This window comes from Manis pentadactyla, chromosome 1 (assembly GCF_030020395.1).
Source record: "Manis pentadactyla isolate mManPen7 chromosome 1, mManPen7.hap1, whole genome shotgun sequence".
NCBI classification, from domain to species: domain Eukaryota; kingdom Metazoa; phylum Chordata; class Mammalia; order Pholidota; family Manidae; genus Manis; species Manis pentadactyla.
In genome coordinates, this window is record NC_080019.1 from 36,718,375 (window position 1) to 36,735,117 (window position 16,743).

At 36.3% G+C, this 16,743-nt stretch overlaps 1 protein-coding gene across 1 annotated transcript in view; it reads right to left on the reverse strand.

The window, feature by feature from the left end:
• NAF1 (nuclear assembly factor 1 ribonucleoprotein) overlaps nt 1-16,743 on the reverse strand; it is a 69,091-nt gene that overhangs the window by 22,291 nt on the left and 30,057 nt on the right. The window contains exons 3-5 of the mRNA XM_036892291.2: nt 9,189-9,282; nt 6,519-6,601; nt 1,720-1,880 (exon numbers count right to left, since the gene is read on the reverse strand). Coding sequence (XP_036748186.2) covers nt 1,720-1,880; nt 6,519-6,601; nt 9,189-9,282 — 338 coding nt within the window. The remainder of the gene's footprint in view (nt 1-1,719; nt 1,881-6,518; nt 6,602-9,188; nt 9,283-16,743) is intronic.

Below are 16,743 nucleotides of genomic sequence, written 5' to 3' on the forward strand. Positions count from 1 at the left end.
TAAAGGGAAAAGTTCCCCAACTAACGCATTTTCCACAGAAAAACTCCATTAAAGAAAAGATGATAAAGTAATATTTCAGTAAGTACTTTTTAATAAGAGAAGTTCACCAGAAGCTAAGATTAAAATAGCCTTACTAGAAGTGGGTAAGTTGGACAGGAGATAAACTTTTCCTAAAAAACAGCATGCCCAAGTTCTCATGACACCTAAAAGGCAGTCTAGAGTAGTCTTCGTCAGATAGGGTTTCTGCAGGGTAGGCCTAATTTCCCAGTTCTTTAGTTTGTTATTTCTCTCCAGGACAAAATACTTGTTCTTGCAAATCAAGAACAAAGACTGCACCCATTATTTAAAATCTATTCAATAAGCATCTTTTGAAAACCTTTTCAGTTTGTCTGTTTTAAGCTAAAATATTTTATTTGTTAAAATCTACATATATGGCATATCCACAGCAACAACCTAATATTTAAAGTAAAATGAAATGCTAATTATTTAAGGAATGATTTTGACTGCATACTAAAACATTTAAGGCTTTATTGTGTATTTAATTCACCTTTCTTGTTAGTAGTTTATTTAGAAAAATTAACCTTACACGGTCTTAATAACTTAGGCAAAATGTTTCGTCAGGTAATTATGGGGATTCTTAAACACGAGTTTAATCAATTATCAGGAACAAAATTTTCATCTCTGAAATAATAAACATAATTTAGAGGCTTTATTTAAAATATAAGTGATATAGAGATCTTGTTAGCCAGGCATTTGGGACTCATATTTTTGAAGCTGCACCAAGAAACTCACTGAAGTTCCTTTGTATTTGCTACAAAAACCACATCTGTAAAGCTTCACCTACATTTAAATTTCCAAACTAAAAGAGAGCTAAACCTAAAAAGGACTTGTGTGTCAAACTGAGAGCAAGGTCCTTCTGGATTTAAGATCCCTTTTCCCTCTCCCAATCTTCTGCAGTCTACCCCAAATCTGACAGTAATTTTAGTGGCTCATATTCATTACATCTTTCCAAAGAGTGCAAGTTATTTTTACATGAAAAGCTATTCTTTTTGAACTACATGCCATTAGTTTATGTGAAAATTAAATTATATAATTATAACAAGTTTATTCAGTTGATATAAAGGGCTCTACAGCTAACACTTGGCAACACAATAAACACTTGGAAAATACATGATTAACCAGTGGGAGTATTAACATGCAAAAATATTACTATCCACATGCTACAGATACACAGATTCTCAGGGATACCTTTTAACTGCCTCTTCTATAAATTTACAATTTATAAGCAACCTGAAATTTACTCACCTTTTTTTCCTTGAGAATTACAGTTTTATTAAATAGTTAAGCCTTATGAATGTAATCCCAAGAAAATTTTATTTAAAATGGAAAAGAATTTTCTTTAAATGGTAATAATAATATTGAAGTAGCATGTATATTTAAAAAAAGCATACAATGAAAATAACACTGAATTAGAGTTCATAAAATTTATATGGCCCAAATGTATTTCTACTAGTTGATCATGTCATTTTGGACAAAAGCTAAAAATGATCTCTACCTATAAAATCTGACAACTTGTAGTTTTCAGAGATGTTATTAGGAATATAAATGAACTCTTTGGAAGACAGATTCCATGTGACTAAGAAATCATCATTACTGAGAATTACTCCTAAAATGAAACATTAGATAAGCAAACAGCAAACATGTCAATAAAGTACTTACTGTTTAAGTTTTTCTGTGAATATATATTGGGTGAAGTCTTTCATTGATGGAGCAAAATACATAGTATCCTTTAGTTTAATACCTTTACTCTCAATATGCTCTGAAGAATTAAACCGTAACACATAAAATGGATGTGCAACAGGTCCAAATATCTCAAATATCTATAAAATAGAAGTAACATAGAGGCCTCCTTTATTATGTAAAATAATAACTGGAAAAGTTAGTAATATTTAAAAGGAATCACTGGTAACTGTTTTAAGACGGTAATTTTGTCATGTTAGAGCAATAAAATAAAACTGCATTTATATTTAAGCCACTTTTGCATACTCATAAAGTCTTCATATTTCGATTATAAATGCATTTGCTTATTGCAGAGGTCATTTTTATGAATTTAAAACAAGTGCAACAAATTTGTTCCTTGCTAAATTCAAAACATTTTGGTGTACCAACTAGATGCAAATTATGAACTGTTCTTTATTACTGTTTATTTGATTTGTAAGGTATGAAAAAAAGAATTACAACTGATAACTTTTGAGAAGTAAAATGCTGTCATTTGAAATCATGACATAAAACTTAAAGCAAGCTTCTTTTTCTATGGGTAATTCAATCACTTGGCTGTTTCCATATAGTGGTTAACATTTTTATAAACCACAACTTTTTCTAATTCAAAAGTAGTAAAGTAGATTTGAATTTGAAGTTGCTTATTTCTCAAAAACCAAAGATGCTAAACAGCCTTTAACTTTTATGCAGTTTCTTTTAGCACATTTTATTTCCAAAAAATTTTTTGAATGATAAAAGGAAGCTTCTCATTTTCACAGTCTTGTCAAAATAAATACCTGAATTTTTGAAAATAATGTTTCTGATAACAAATATATGTATGTTATAGAAACTAGACCATAACCAATGTCAGTGTAGGTTTTCCTGATCTTTTTTCTATTAATAAATGTTTTCTTGAGAGTACATTACAGTCTTGTAAACTGTGCTCTTTTAAAACCTAAAGTTGCATTAAGGTTTTCCATATTATAAATATTCTTCACAAGTCCAATTTCAGTGGCTATATAATATTCCTTTACAGATCTATCACAGTTCATTAAACTTGTCTTACAGGACATTTAAGCAGCTTCTAATTTGTTCAATATAAAAACTGATACCATGATAAACATCTTTATTTAAATTTCTGTACTTCAGACTTCATGAAATTGATTCGTAAGGGACAGAATGATTAGAGCCAAAAGTATGATTATTATTAAAACTCTTGATGTGAACTATTAAATAACTTTTCCAAATAGCCTGCACCATTTTAAACCAAGTACACCGTAAGTACCTGTTTTATTACATCCTCAGTTCTTGATTTTTGATAGTAAATGTTCTCATTTTATTCTCTTTAGTACACCATTCAAGCTTTCGATAATTTTCAGCAAGACATAAAACAGCTCACCCATCAGTGTACTAACAGCAGACCTCTTCTAACCAGAATTGCAAAGAAAAGAGATTGCAGCACATTACATAATTAAAGTAACTTATTGTCTTACCTGTCACTTTTTAAAAAATTCTTTAAAATAATTTGCATGTTTTTAAACCCCATTGACTAATCAATTGTGATCTTGTACACAGAACTGTTACCAATAGACTACTTTCCCAGATAGCATGACTGTATTTCCTAACCATGAGAAACGATTTCACTAGGGAAATGTCTAACAACTTTGGGCTTATGAAACACTGTTTTGAACTAAAATGAAAGACATTCAAAATTCTTGGATAAAATCAAAGCATACTTGTTGCCTATTCTTAAGATCTGAAGTGCTGATGAGCCACAGCTACAATAATTCATTATAAAAGTTTTAAGTAAAATAATACCACATACAGCAGGTTAACAGGAAGCTGTACTATGGAATCAGTATATGGTATATACCAATACTGAAAGAGATTTATGGCCCTGTTTCAAAGAGTCACAAAAAAGCCTGAGAACAAAAGCAATTTAGCTATTCCAGAGTTACAGAAAATAAGGATTTAACAGTATTTTAAACCACTATCAGCTTCAAAGTACAGGTTTAAAACTGGCTAATACCTGGCAGCTAAACTGTGAAGAGCAACTATAGACAAAAGTAGGGTTGAAGCCAGCTCACTTCATCTCACAATTCCATTAAACCTTGTAGCCCTGCTCAGTCTTTCCAATGACTGTGGATTTTGCAACTTCTGAACTATCCGACTAGAGGGGAAGGCATAGACTGCAAGGACAATGTAAGAAACAGAATTTAGCCTATAATGTCTAAGATTATTTACTTCAAGGTGGACAGGTAGCTTTCTTTATATCTTAAGTAGTGATATATGTTCTGTATACTCATACACTCATATAAACATAAACATACATCCAACTAATATTTATACTTGCCCTGTCATTTCAAAGTGACGTTCTGCTTGGCTCTATGGTATAATACTTACTATCTCTTATTCAAAAACAGTATCTCTCTGCTAAAAGACTTCAAAGCTTCCTTTCAGACAAAGGGGTCACAAACACATACCACTACCACCACACAGTACAGATACAGCATAGGGTCTCCTGGGGAAAAAACTGACAAGCAGAGACGCAAGACCACGCTCAGGTCCCCAGATTCTCATCCCACAGCATAGACTGGGCTTAGCTGTTCTGTACTCAGCATGGCACAACTTCCAGAGACTGGGGGCCACCCGGGTCAGTTGGCTGGACCTGCACAGAGAGTGCTCCAAGACACAGGATAAGCTAAGCTGCACTCTCCTCCCCTCTCCACACACACCACGGTACTTATGGACCAGCCTAAGAGGGATTAGATAACTCCTACTTTCTCTAGGTATCAAGAAACACATCAATGAATCTCTAGGCCCAGGAACAATGCTGGAGGGCTGTGCATGTGAAGGGGCTTATTTAACTGATATTCTCAATCCTCCACGCCCCTGCCATTATTCTGGGGAATCATTCAAGGTGTTTAGTTAGCTTTATCATCAAGTATTTTTGAAAGATTTGTCACTTCTTGAATTTACAAAGCTTTTTACGTAAGATTTAGAAATAGGTTTAATTTTTTTCTTCTAGATTTATGTCACATAGCTAAAGTTAGAAGCATAAATGTTGCATTTTTATATGACTCCTTTCAAAGTCAAATGACAAAAGAAATATTAACATTATTAATCATGATTATAGTACTGAAAACTCAAATGTATTGGGGGATGTAAGAAATGTGAGTTTGGAGGTTTTTATAATTAGCGAAGTATTGGATATATTGGAATTAAAACTGCCTAGGTTAGCTACTTAGAGAAAAAGGCAACTGTTAGGAAAATCATAAATAAAAGGAATTGGTTTCCATTCATAGTCAGAAAATCAAGAAATACATTTACCTTGCCTCTTCTCCCCTCTTTTCTACTAGTTTCTTGAGGACAGCAAGAAGTGTTTTGGTTTTGCACCAGTGCAAAATACGGTTTCTCTGAAAGAAGTATACCAGTGGCATGGAGAGCCACCAACAGTCCAGTCACCTACTCACTCCCATTCTTCTTCTCTCTGAGGGTATCTCAAACCCCTTTCAAATGGCACTGGCCATACCCATACTTGAAAGAAAAGTACTAAGCCTAGATATTTCAAAGGGAAGAAGTACACCATCCTTCAGGCATTAAAGAGTCTTTCTCCCCTTCATAAACTTTCTCAAGAATTGACAAAAAATATTAGCTATAGGCTCCATTAATTCTGCCACTGCTTGCTTTGCAGTCCTAAGTGACTAATTTCTCTCTGGTAAACTAGCCTGTCAACCTAAAAAACATATGTAGATATTATAAGGTGGCAAGATCCTGATAAAAACCTAATTTCTTTCTAATTTGTGTTAGAATAGTAGGAAAAGGCAGAGAAAAGGGAAGTCATGTGACCCAATAATATAGTTAAAAACATGCTTTTTTCTGATGAAATGTTAATTAATTGCATTTCCCAGAACAAGAACAACAAAAGCTAAGTGTTGCTTCTCTGGGAAAAACTAAACCCCAGAAAGCTGCTTCTCCAAAGATAGCAGCTGGTTCCTTGTTTATCTTCAACTTAATAAACACATAGCACATGTAATTTAACAAAGCACTGTGCATACAGTGGGCAATACAGAGGTGGATAAAACTCTGTTCTTACTGCCAGGAAAAAAACAAAACAAAACAAAAAAACACTTGGTTGGTATTTATATTCTTGATCTTAAAGGTTTAACGTCCTCTGCTAACTGCTCAGAATTGAATTCTTCCCTATTAAGGATGGAAGTTCCTTTAGTAAAACATTAAAAGGGAACCAAGCTTATAGAGAGTTCTAAAGTACACATAGTCAGAGTTCCCTAGAAGGTGACACTTTACTGCTATCACAGAAATCCTTTTCCATGAAAAAGATTCCACTCTCAGCTTCCCTGAGGAAGCTGAAGTCCAAAAAGTTCTGAAAGGCCTGTTCAAAGGGACTCACCAAACAAAAAGGGTCAGAACTACTACACTATGCAAGGTCTCCTGCACGCAACTCTCTCAAGTGCCTGGAGGGTGGGTGGGGAACTGTGTCTATTCAACATGTAAATCCACTGCCTACCTGACAAACATTAGGAAAGAATTCTGTACAGATGCATTTAATGACTCGTGCGGCAAAGCGCAATAAGCAGTATTTAACCAATATACAGACACAAAATATTAAAGAAATTGAGAATTAAGCTCTAGATTGCTCTCCTACAAAGTTAATAAGCTCTTATTAGGACAGATAGGGAAAGTCAGAAAAACTAATCAACAAAGAAACAGAATAACGTATAGGATGTGAAGTTACAAACCTTTCCTGCTGCATTTCGATCACTTTTAAAAATTACCGTCTCCTCATTAACTGGAGGTAGGTTAGTCATAGATTCAATTATTACTGAAAAATGAAACAAAACAGATTACTTCAAGATTTAATCAGAAGATAATGTAAAATTTAAATGGTTTAGGCTTTAATTCAAGCATAATTTAAAATGAAATTTAACATGAGGTAATATACCTCTGTAACTTCCTGATAAACAGTCTATTACCAAGTAGTTCAGGGAAATACACTCTACATACTTTTATTTAATGCAGAAAATAAAATTCCAATAAAAAAAGTGAAAGTATAAAAAGCTCACAGAAAATTTTAATCGTCCATTAAAAATTCAACTAATTCAAGCTGTGTGCATTTTCTTAAGTAATTTTTACCCAAAAAAGTTCAATCACATTTAATCATAAAACTCCTGCTTTAGAAGAAATTAGTTTTCTTTCTCTCTCTAGAAATTCTTTTCTACAAAGAGCCAATTACTAATTGATATATGAAGAAAGTAAAATTAAAGAATTCACAAAAGGATCTTCCCCTGATCAGGTCAAGAATGATAGGGCTCACAGTAATTTTTATCACTTCCCTTCTCAAAAGAGCATTACCTCAAACAGCACTATAAGTCTAGCATAATCTTCAATTCTTGTTAAGTGCCACAAATGTTAAACAACAGAGCTACCACAGCAAAGAGAAAAAAAATCACAATAGGTTCTTAGAAAATTAGAGCAACAAGCAAGAATATTCTGTCACATTACACAGAGAATGTCATGTCCACTTGGGAAATGAAATACATTAGTTTGGATTATTAAAATTGTTAACTTGGTCTGAATTGGCTTGGTCTGGATGTTAATACTGATATTAATGGGATAAAATATGAAGTTGTTGGGTTATAACAGAATTAAATATTGTAGATTTCTTCTAGTCCTCAATGTGCAGTTGGTATAGGAAAGGCCTTAAAGTTAATGCAGCTACCATTAACTTTCTAGTAAGATACACCTGAGAATAGAACTCAGAGTTGAAAAAAATCAAACAGAGCTTTTGAATTGAGAAAAAGACCTAGTCTACCAGCCCTTTTAGTTTACAGGACTTACAGGACACAGAAAAATTCAAGTCACTTGCTGTTATGATCAGATGTATGAGTAATTCGTAGAATTTGGATTTTTTCTTTTGACCTTTAACAGTGCCTACAGCAATACTTAAAAAAATTAATACTTACATAATTTTGTACTTCTGTAATTAACCAAAATTCCAATGAAAGTGAAATATTTTTATAAAAATCATAATTATTAAAACTATGATTCTTGAGTCATTACATTTACTAGTCTTTTAGTTACAGTATTTAATAATATGCATAAGCCAGTCAAACAAGTATTTACCTGATTACTTAGTGTGAGCTGAGAATTTATTAGATTTGATATATGTAGAAAAAATTTAGGTCATAATTTTTATCCTCAAGTAAAAAAATGTAATATGATACATATGGAAATTTTTAAAGATACTGTTTCAACTAACACATCCTGATAGACTAACAAAATTCTCAAGGTGTTGGGAATAAAATTGAATGAATCAAAATTGGTAAATACTGCTTGGTCTTATAAGCCTAAATATCATCATTTGGACCAAATCATAAAAAAGAAAATACATGTATTAGTATGTTAGGCAAAAAAAATCTGTGAATTCAAATAACCCAAAAATGAAAAGAGGATATGGCTTTGTATTCTGTAGTTCTTCTAGAAGTTATGCTGGTTTGTTTTCCTTTCTTTCTTTCTTCAGTTTGGAAAATATGAGAGGCTAACCAGTTATTATCCATCTGGGTAGAAGTGGAGAGATTTCATGAAATCAAGGATCTTATAACTAGTATGTATTTTTTATTGATAGTCTTTGAACATTTTATATGATAAAATTTACACATTTATATGATAAAAATCAAAGGCAGTAGGCAGAATAACACCTCTCTTGCCAAAAAAACCAGATATCTACATCCTAATCCCTAAACCTGTGAATACGTTACCTTAATTGGGGAAAAAAAGATTTTGCAGATGTGATTATGGTTAAGGACCTTGAGATGTAGAGATTATCCTGGGTTATGCACATACAGCCAAATCTAAGAAGTCATTAACAGCAGAGAACCTTTGCAGGCTGTGGTCCCAGAGAGATGTGAGGATGGAAGAAGTGTCACAGAGAAGCTGCATCACTGGCCTTGAAGATGGAGTGGGCCACCAGCTGAGGAATGTGGCAGCCCCTAGGAGCTGAAAGGGACAAGGACACACTCTCTCCTAAGGCCTCCAGAAAAGAACTCAGCCCCAGTGGGCCCCTTGATTTTAGGCCAGCAAGACCCATATTAGATCCACATTATTCACAAAACTGTAAGTAATAAATTTGTGTTGTTTCACCACCAAACTTATAGCATTTTAACAGCAATAAAAAAATGTACCAAATCAAAGACCATTCTGGAGAAACATATCAGTAAAAGCAGACATGTTTATAATGACTATGTGTTTATGGTTACTTGTGTAAGAACTGAATTTATTTGTTCCAACTTAATGAGTATAAAAATCAAGTGTTATTACATATTTCACAGAAAATTCAGTAGTCACAAATTCTGATTCAATTAGTATACATGCTTAGATATAAATAATTTTTATTGATAAAATTTACATACATAATTGTTCAATAATACTTGAGACCATCCCAAGAGGCTTTAATTCAATATCTTCAGGCAAAATAATAGTGAGTTCTTCAACAGAAGGTAGTTCCTGTAATATAAAAAAGTATTAATTTTCCTCCAGCTTTAACAACTTAAAAAAAATGGGAGTAATATACACACTTACGTAATACGCACATTTATGAAGATACAACACTAAGTACTTATGCCATCTCTTTTTAGTGTCTGACAGCATTTCTTCCACCTCCAACATCTACCCAGATAAGGGACACAGTTGGTCTAGTGTCTACACCCTCATTCCAGCAAGACTAAGAACACAGACAAAAGTATCATTCTAGATTTTTCTAGTCACACTTCAACAAGACACCAAAAAGAAAAGTTACTGTTAAGGAATCCAAGGTAAAGAAAAGAAACAATTCAGACACATAATTCTCAGAGACATTCCATTCAAAGAAAAACAATTCCACTGGTCACTACAATTTCTCCACAGAAGGGTTCTCTCTCTTAGCTGTCTTCATTTGGTTTATCAATTAATTTGACTGAGATTAAGTAGCAGGACAGAGAAGCAGCAGTCTTTTCTGGGGCTGTATGAAAAGAAAAGAAAAATCTGACCTCTTCAGGAAAAAATACAGAATTCTTGAGAAACAATGTAGGATTCAGCCCCAAAAAGCTGAGGGTGTTAAAAAAAGAGGGTGTTACCTCATATCATCTCTGTCTTTAGGTTAAAAGCTAAATTTCTTTATATCTGAAGATTTCAGTTTTCTGCCCCAGCTGCTAACTGTATCTCAGTTGCTATAGAAACTAGATACTGAAGTACAGATGAAGAGAAATCTAGGAATAAAACTGCCATTGGGCTTTATATTAAATAAACAGAGCTTTTATTCTTGAACTTTTCCAAATGATTATAATTAACTCTTAGAAGGAAGTTTTTCCTTAAGAAGGTGCAAAGATCCCATTAATGGTATGTTAGGAGTTAGTATGGGAGAAGAAAGACAATTTCTGGGGGCGGAGCCAACATGGCGGCGTGAGTAGGACAGTGGGAATCTCCTCCCAAAAACATATATACTTTTGAAAATACAACAAACACAACTAGCCCTAAAAGAGAGACCAGAAGACGCAGGACAGTGGCCAGACTGCAGCTACACCAGCGAGAACCCAGCGACTGGTGAAAGGGGTAAGATACAAGCCCCGGCCCAGCGGGACCCGAGCGCCCCTCCCCCCAGCTCCCGGCGGGAGAACAATAGGCAGAGCGGGAGGGAGACGGAGCCCAAGACTGCCGAACACCCAGCCCCAGCCATCCGGGCCAGAGCGCAGACACAGTACATGCCCAGGGGGCCCTGCATACTGGGGGAACAGGGAGTAAGACCTCTGAGCGGGTGCTGAAGCTGATGCCCCTGTGACAAAGAAAAGCGGGGGCTTTTTGAAAGTCTTAAAGGGACAGGGACTTAACAGCTTGACGGAAACAACCCAGGTCACAGTACAGCAGCTGGAAATTACAGGGAAAACCGGGTGCACTAACCCCCTGGGCAACAGCTCTGAGACCCCTCACGGAGGCAAACAGTCAAGCAGCCCCCCCATCCATTACCCCACCGGGCGCTGCGAAAGCAGAGAAGCAGCCTGAGACAAATTCCGCCCACAGAAAGGGAAATTTCTCCCTCCCGGCCAGGCAAGACACAAAGACCCACTCTACACGCAATTACCCAACACAAGCCACTAGGGGTCGCAGTTGCCCCAGTAAAGAAAGGCCAGTAGCAAGTGAAAATTTTGGCCCTCCCAGCTGACAGTCAATAGCACCTGTCAACATGAAAAGGCAAAAAAATATGATCCAGACAAGACTAACCCAGACAGCTTCAGCATCTGCTACATCTTCCCCTGAGAAGGAATCTGGGGAGATATTTAGCCAGTCTACCTGAAAAAGAATTCAAAACAAAAGTCATAACCATGCTGATGGACTTGCAGAGAAATATGCAAGAACTAAGGAAGGAGAATTCAGAAATAAAACAAGCTCTGGAAGGACTTCAAAACAGAATGGACGAGATGCAAGAGACCATTAATGGACTAGAAAACAGAGAACAGGAACGCAGAGAAGCTGATGCAGAGAGAGATAAAAGGATCTCCAGGAATGAAAGAATTTTAAGAGAGCTGAGTGATCAATCTAAAAGAAATAATATAAGAATCATAGGCATTCCAGAAGAAGTAGAGAGAGAAAAGGGGATAGAAAATGTCTTTGAAGAAATAATTGCTGAAAATTTCCCCAAACTAGGGGAAGAAATGGCCTCTCAGACCACAGAGGTACACAGAACTCCCATGACAAGGGATCCAAGGAGGGCAACACCAAGACACATAATAATTAAAATGGCAAAGATCAAAGACAAGGACAAAGTATTACAAGCAGCCAGAGAGAAAAAAAAGGTTACCTACAAAGGAAAACCCATCAGGCTATCATCAGACTTCTCAACAGAAACCCTACAGGCCAGAAGAGAACGGTATGATATACTTAATGCAATGAAACAGAAGGGCCTCGAACCAAGACTACTGTATCCAGCACGAATATCATTTAAATATGAAGGAGGGATTAAACAATTCCCAGACAAGCAAAAGTTGAGGGAATTTGCCTCCCACAAACCACCTCTACAGGGCATCCTACAGGGACTGCTCTAGATGGGAGCACTCCTAAAAAGAGCACACAACAAAACACCCAACATATGAAGAAGGGAGGAGGAGGAATAAGAAGGGAGAGAAATAAAGAATCATCAGACTGTGTTTATAATAGCTCAACAAGCGAGTTAAGTTAGACAGTAAGACAGTAAAGAAGCTAACCCTAAACCTTTGGTAACCACAAACTTAAAGCCTGCAATGGCAATAAATTCATACCTTTCAATAATCACCCTAAATGTAAATGGACTGAATGCACCAATCAAAAGACACAGAGTAATAGAATGGATAAAAAAGCAAGATCCATCCATATGCTGCTTACAAGAGACTCACCTCAAACCCAAAGACGCGCACAGACTTAAAGTCAAGGGATGGAAAAAGATATTTCAAGCAAACAACAGAGAGAAGAAAGCAGGTGTTGCAATTCTGGTATCAGACAAAACAGACTTCAAAATAAAGAAAGTAACAAAAGACAAAGAAGGACATTACATAATGATAAAGGGCTCAGTCCATCAAGAGGATATAACCATTATAAATATATATGCACCCAATACAGGAGCACCAACATACCTGAAACAAATATTAACAGAACTAAAGGAGGAAATAGAATGCAATGCATTCATTCTAGGAGACTTCAACACACCACTCACTCCAAAGGACAGATCCACCAGAAAGAAAATAAGTAAGGACACAGAGGCACTGAACAACACACTAGAACAGATGGACCTAATAGACATCTACAGAACTCTACATCCAAAAGCAACAGGATACACCTCCTTCTCAAGTGCACATGGAACATTCTCCAGAATAGACCACATACTAGGACACAAAAAGAGCCTCAGTAAATTCCAAAAGATTGAAATCCTACCAACCAACTTTTTAGACCACAAAGGCATTAAACTAGAAATAAACTGTTCAAAGAAAGCAAAAAGGCTCACAAACACATGGAGGCTAAACAACACGCTCCTAAATAATCAATGGATCAATGACCAAATCAAAATGGAGATCCAGCAATATATGGAAACAAATGACAACAACAACACTAAGCCCCAACTTCTGTGGGACGCAGCAAAAGCAGTCTTAAGAGGAAAGTATATAGCACTCCAAGCATATTTAAAAAAGGAAGAGCAATCCCAAATGAACGGTCTAATGTCACAACTATCAAAATTGGAAAAAGAAGAACAGATGAGGCCTAAGGTCAGAAGAAGGAGGGACATAATAAAGATCAGAGAAGAAATAAATAAAATTGAGAAGAATAAAACAATAGCAAAAATCAATGAAACCAAGAGCTGGTTCTTCGAGAAAATAAACAAAATAGATAAGCCTCTAGCCAGACTTATTAAGAGGAAAAGAGAGTCAACACAAATCAACAGTATCAGAAATGAGAAAGGAAAAATCACAACAGATCCCGCAGAAATACAAAGAATTATTAGAGACTACTATGAAAACCTATATGCTAACAAGCTGGGAAACCTAGGAGAAATGGACAACTTCCTAGAAAAATACAACCTTCCAAGACTGACCCAAAAAGAAACAGAAAATCTAAACAGACTAATCACCAGCAACGAAATTGAAGCGGTAATCAAAAAACTACCAAAGAACAAAACCCCAGGGCGAGATGGATTTACCTCGGAATTTTATCAGACATACAGGGAAGACATAATACCCATTCTCCTTAAAGTTTTCCAAGAAATAGAAGAGGAGGGGATACTCCCAAACTCATTCTATGAAGCTAACATCACCCTAATACCAAAACCAGGCAAAGACACCACCAAAAAAGAAAACTACAGACCAATATCCCTGATGAATGTAGACGCAAAAATACTCAACAAAATTTTAGCAAACCGAATTCAAAAATACATCAAAAGCATCGTACACCATGACCAAGTGGGATTCATCCCAGAGATGCAAGGATGGCACAACATTCGAAAGTCCATCAATATCATCCACCACATCAACAAAAAGAAAGACAAAAACCACATGATCATCTCCATAGATGCTGAAAAAGCATTTGACAAAGTTCAACATCCATTCATGATAAAAACTCTCAGCAAAATGGGAATAGAGGGCAAGTACCTCAACATAATAAAGGCCATCTATGAAAAACCCACAGCCAACATTATATTGAATAGCGAGAAGCTGAAAGCATTTCCGCTGAGATCGGGAACTAGACAGGGATGCCCACTCTCCCCACTGTTATTTAACATTGTACTAGAGGTCCCAGCCACGGCAATCAGACAAAACAAAAAAATACAAGGAATCCAGATTGGCAAAGAAGAAGTCAAACTGTCACTATTTGCAGATGACATGATACTGTACATAAAAAACCCTAAAGACTCCACCCCAGAACTACTAGAACTGATATCGGAATACAGCAAAGTTGCAGGATACAAAATCAACACACAGAAATCTGTGGCTTTCCTATATACCAACAATGAACCAACAGAAAGAGAAATCAGGAAAACAACTCCATTCACAATTGCATCAAAAAAAATAAAATACCTAGGAATAAACCTAACCAAAGAAGTGAAAGACTTATATTCTGAAAACTACAAGTCACTCTTAAAAGAAATTAAAGGGAACACTAATAGATGGAAACGCATCCCATGCTCGTGGCTAGGAAGAATTAATATCTTCAAAATGGCCATCCTGCCCAAAGCAATATACAGATTCGATGCAATCCCTATGAAACTACCAGCAACATTCTTCAATAAACTGGAACAAATAATTCAAAAATTCATATGGAACCACCAAAGACCCCGAATAGCCAAAGCAATCCTGAGAAAGAAGAATAAAGTAGGGGGGATCTCACTCCCCAACTTCAAGCTCTATTATAAAGCCATAGTAATCAAGACAATTTGGTACTGGCACAAGAACAGAGCCACAGACCAATGGAATAGACTAGACAACCCAGACATTAACTCAGACATATATGGTCAATTAATATTTGATAAAGGAGCCATGGACATACAATGGCGAAATGACAGTCTCTTCAACAGATGGTGCTGGCAAAACTGGACAGCTACATGTAGGAGAATGAAACTGGACCATCGTCTAACCCCATATACAAAAGTAAACTCAAAATGGATCAAAGACCTGAATGTAAGTCATGAAACCATTAAACTCTTGGAAGAAAACATAGGCACAAACCTCTTAGACATAAACATGAGTGACCTCTTCTTGAACATATCTCCCCGGGCAAGGAAAACAACAGCAAAAATGAACAAGTGGGACTATATTAAGCTGAAAAGCTTCTGTACAGCAAAAGACACCATCAATAGAACAAGAAGGAACCCTACAGTATGGGAGAATATCTTTGAAAATGACACATCCGATAAAGGCTTGACGTCCAGAATATATAAAGAGCTCACACGCCTCAACAAACAAAAAACAAATAACCCAATTAAAAAATGGGCAAAGGAACTGAACAGATGGTTCTCCAAAAAAGAAATACAGATGGCCAACAGACACATGAAAAGATGCTCCACATCGCTAATTATCAGAGAAATGCAAATTAAAACTACAATGAGGTATCACCTCACACCAGTAAGGATGGCTGCCATCCAAAAGACAAACAACAACAAATGTTGGCGAGGCTGTGGAGAAAGGGGAACCCTCCTACACTGCTGGTGGGAATGTAAACTTGTTCAACCATTGTGGAAAGCAGTATGAAGGTACATCAAAATGCTCAAAACAGACTTACCATTTGACCCAGGAATTGCACTCCTAGGAATTTACCCTAAGAATGCAGCAATCAAGTATGAGAAAGATCAGTGCACCCCTATGTTTATCGCAGCACTATTTACAATAGCCAAGAATTGGAAGCAACCTAAATGTCCATCGATAGATGAATGGATAAAGAAGATGTGGTACATATACACAATGGAATACTACTCAGCCATAAGAAAAGGGCAAATCCAACCATTTGCAGCAACATGGATGGAGCTGGAGGGTATTTTGCTCAGTGAAACAAGCCAAGCAGAGAAAGAGAAATACCAAATGATTTCACTCATCTGTGGAATATAAGAACAAAGGAAAAACTGAAGGAACAAAACAGCAGCAGAATCACAGAACTCAAGAATGGACTAACAGGTACCAAAGGGAAAGGGACTGGGGAGGATGGGTGGGTAGGGAGGGATAAGGGGGGGAGAAGTAGGGGGGTATTAAGATTAGCATCCATAGCGGGGTGGGAGAAAGGGGAGGGCTGTACAACACAGAGAAGACAAGTAGTGATTCTACAACAGGTTGCTACGCTGATGGACAGTGACTGTAAAGGAGTATATAGGGGGGACCTGGTATAGGGGAGAGCCTAGTAAACAAAGTATTCGTCATGTAAGTGTAGATTAATGATTAAAAAAAAAAAAATGCAGTTCCTATGTGGTGACCTCTAATGAGTTCGACACAATGATATAAAGGACATATAAATGTGTAGGCAAAGGGTCTGTTTGTGTTTATACAGAGGATCAAAGCCTAATTGGGCTACCCCAAAAATGAACTAAGATACGATATGAAAAAGAACTTCCAACATCAGCACTCTCGGGAAGACTCATGACAGAAGATGATCAGAAAAAAAAAAAAAACAAAAACAAAAACAAAAAAAAAAAACTTCAACAAAGATCCACACACTGTCACAGGTGTAGAGGCACTCATCCCACCAGTTCCTGGACTTGCCATGGGAAAGATGAAGGAGATATCTAGGCTGGCCTGTGCATGCAGTAAAACAAAAATTGGACTGGATCTATACTGTTGGAACTCAACCAAGAATTAGGAGAAGTGCAAATTGTAGCACTCCAAAATCTTACAACCACAGACTATTTATCGTTAAAAGAACATATGGGATATGAACAGTCCCCAGGAATGGGGTGTTCTAGTTTATCTGAATTCTCTCAGACTGTTT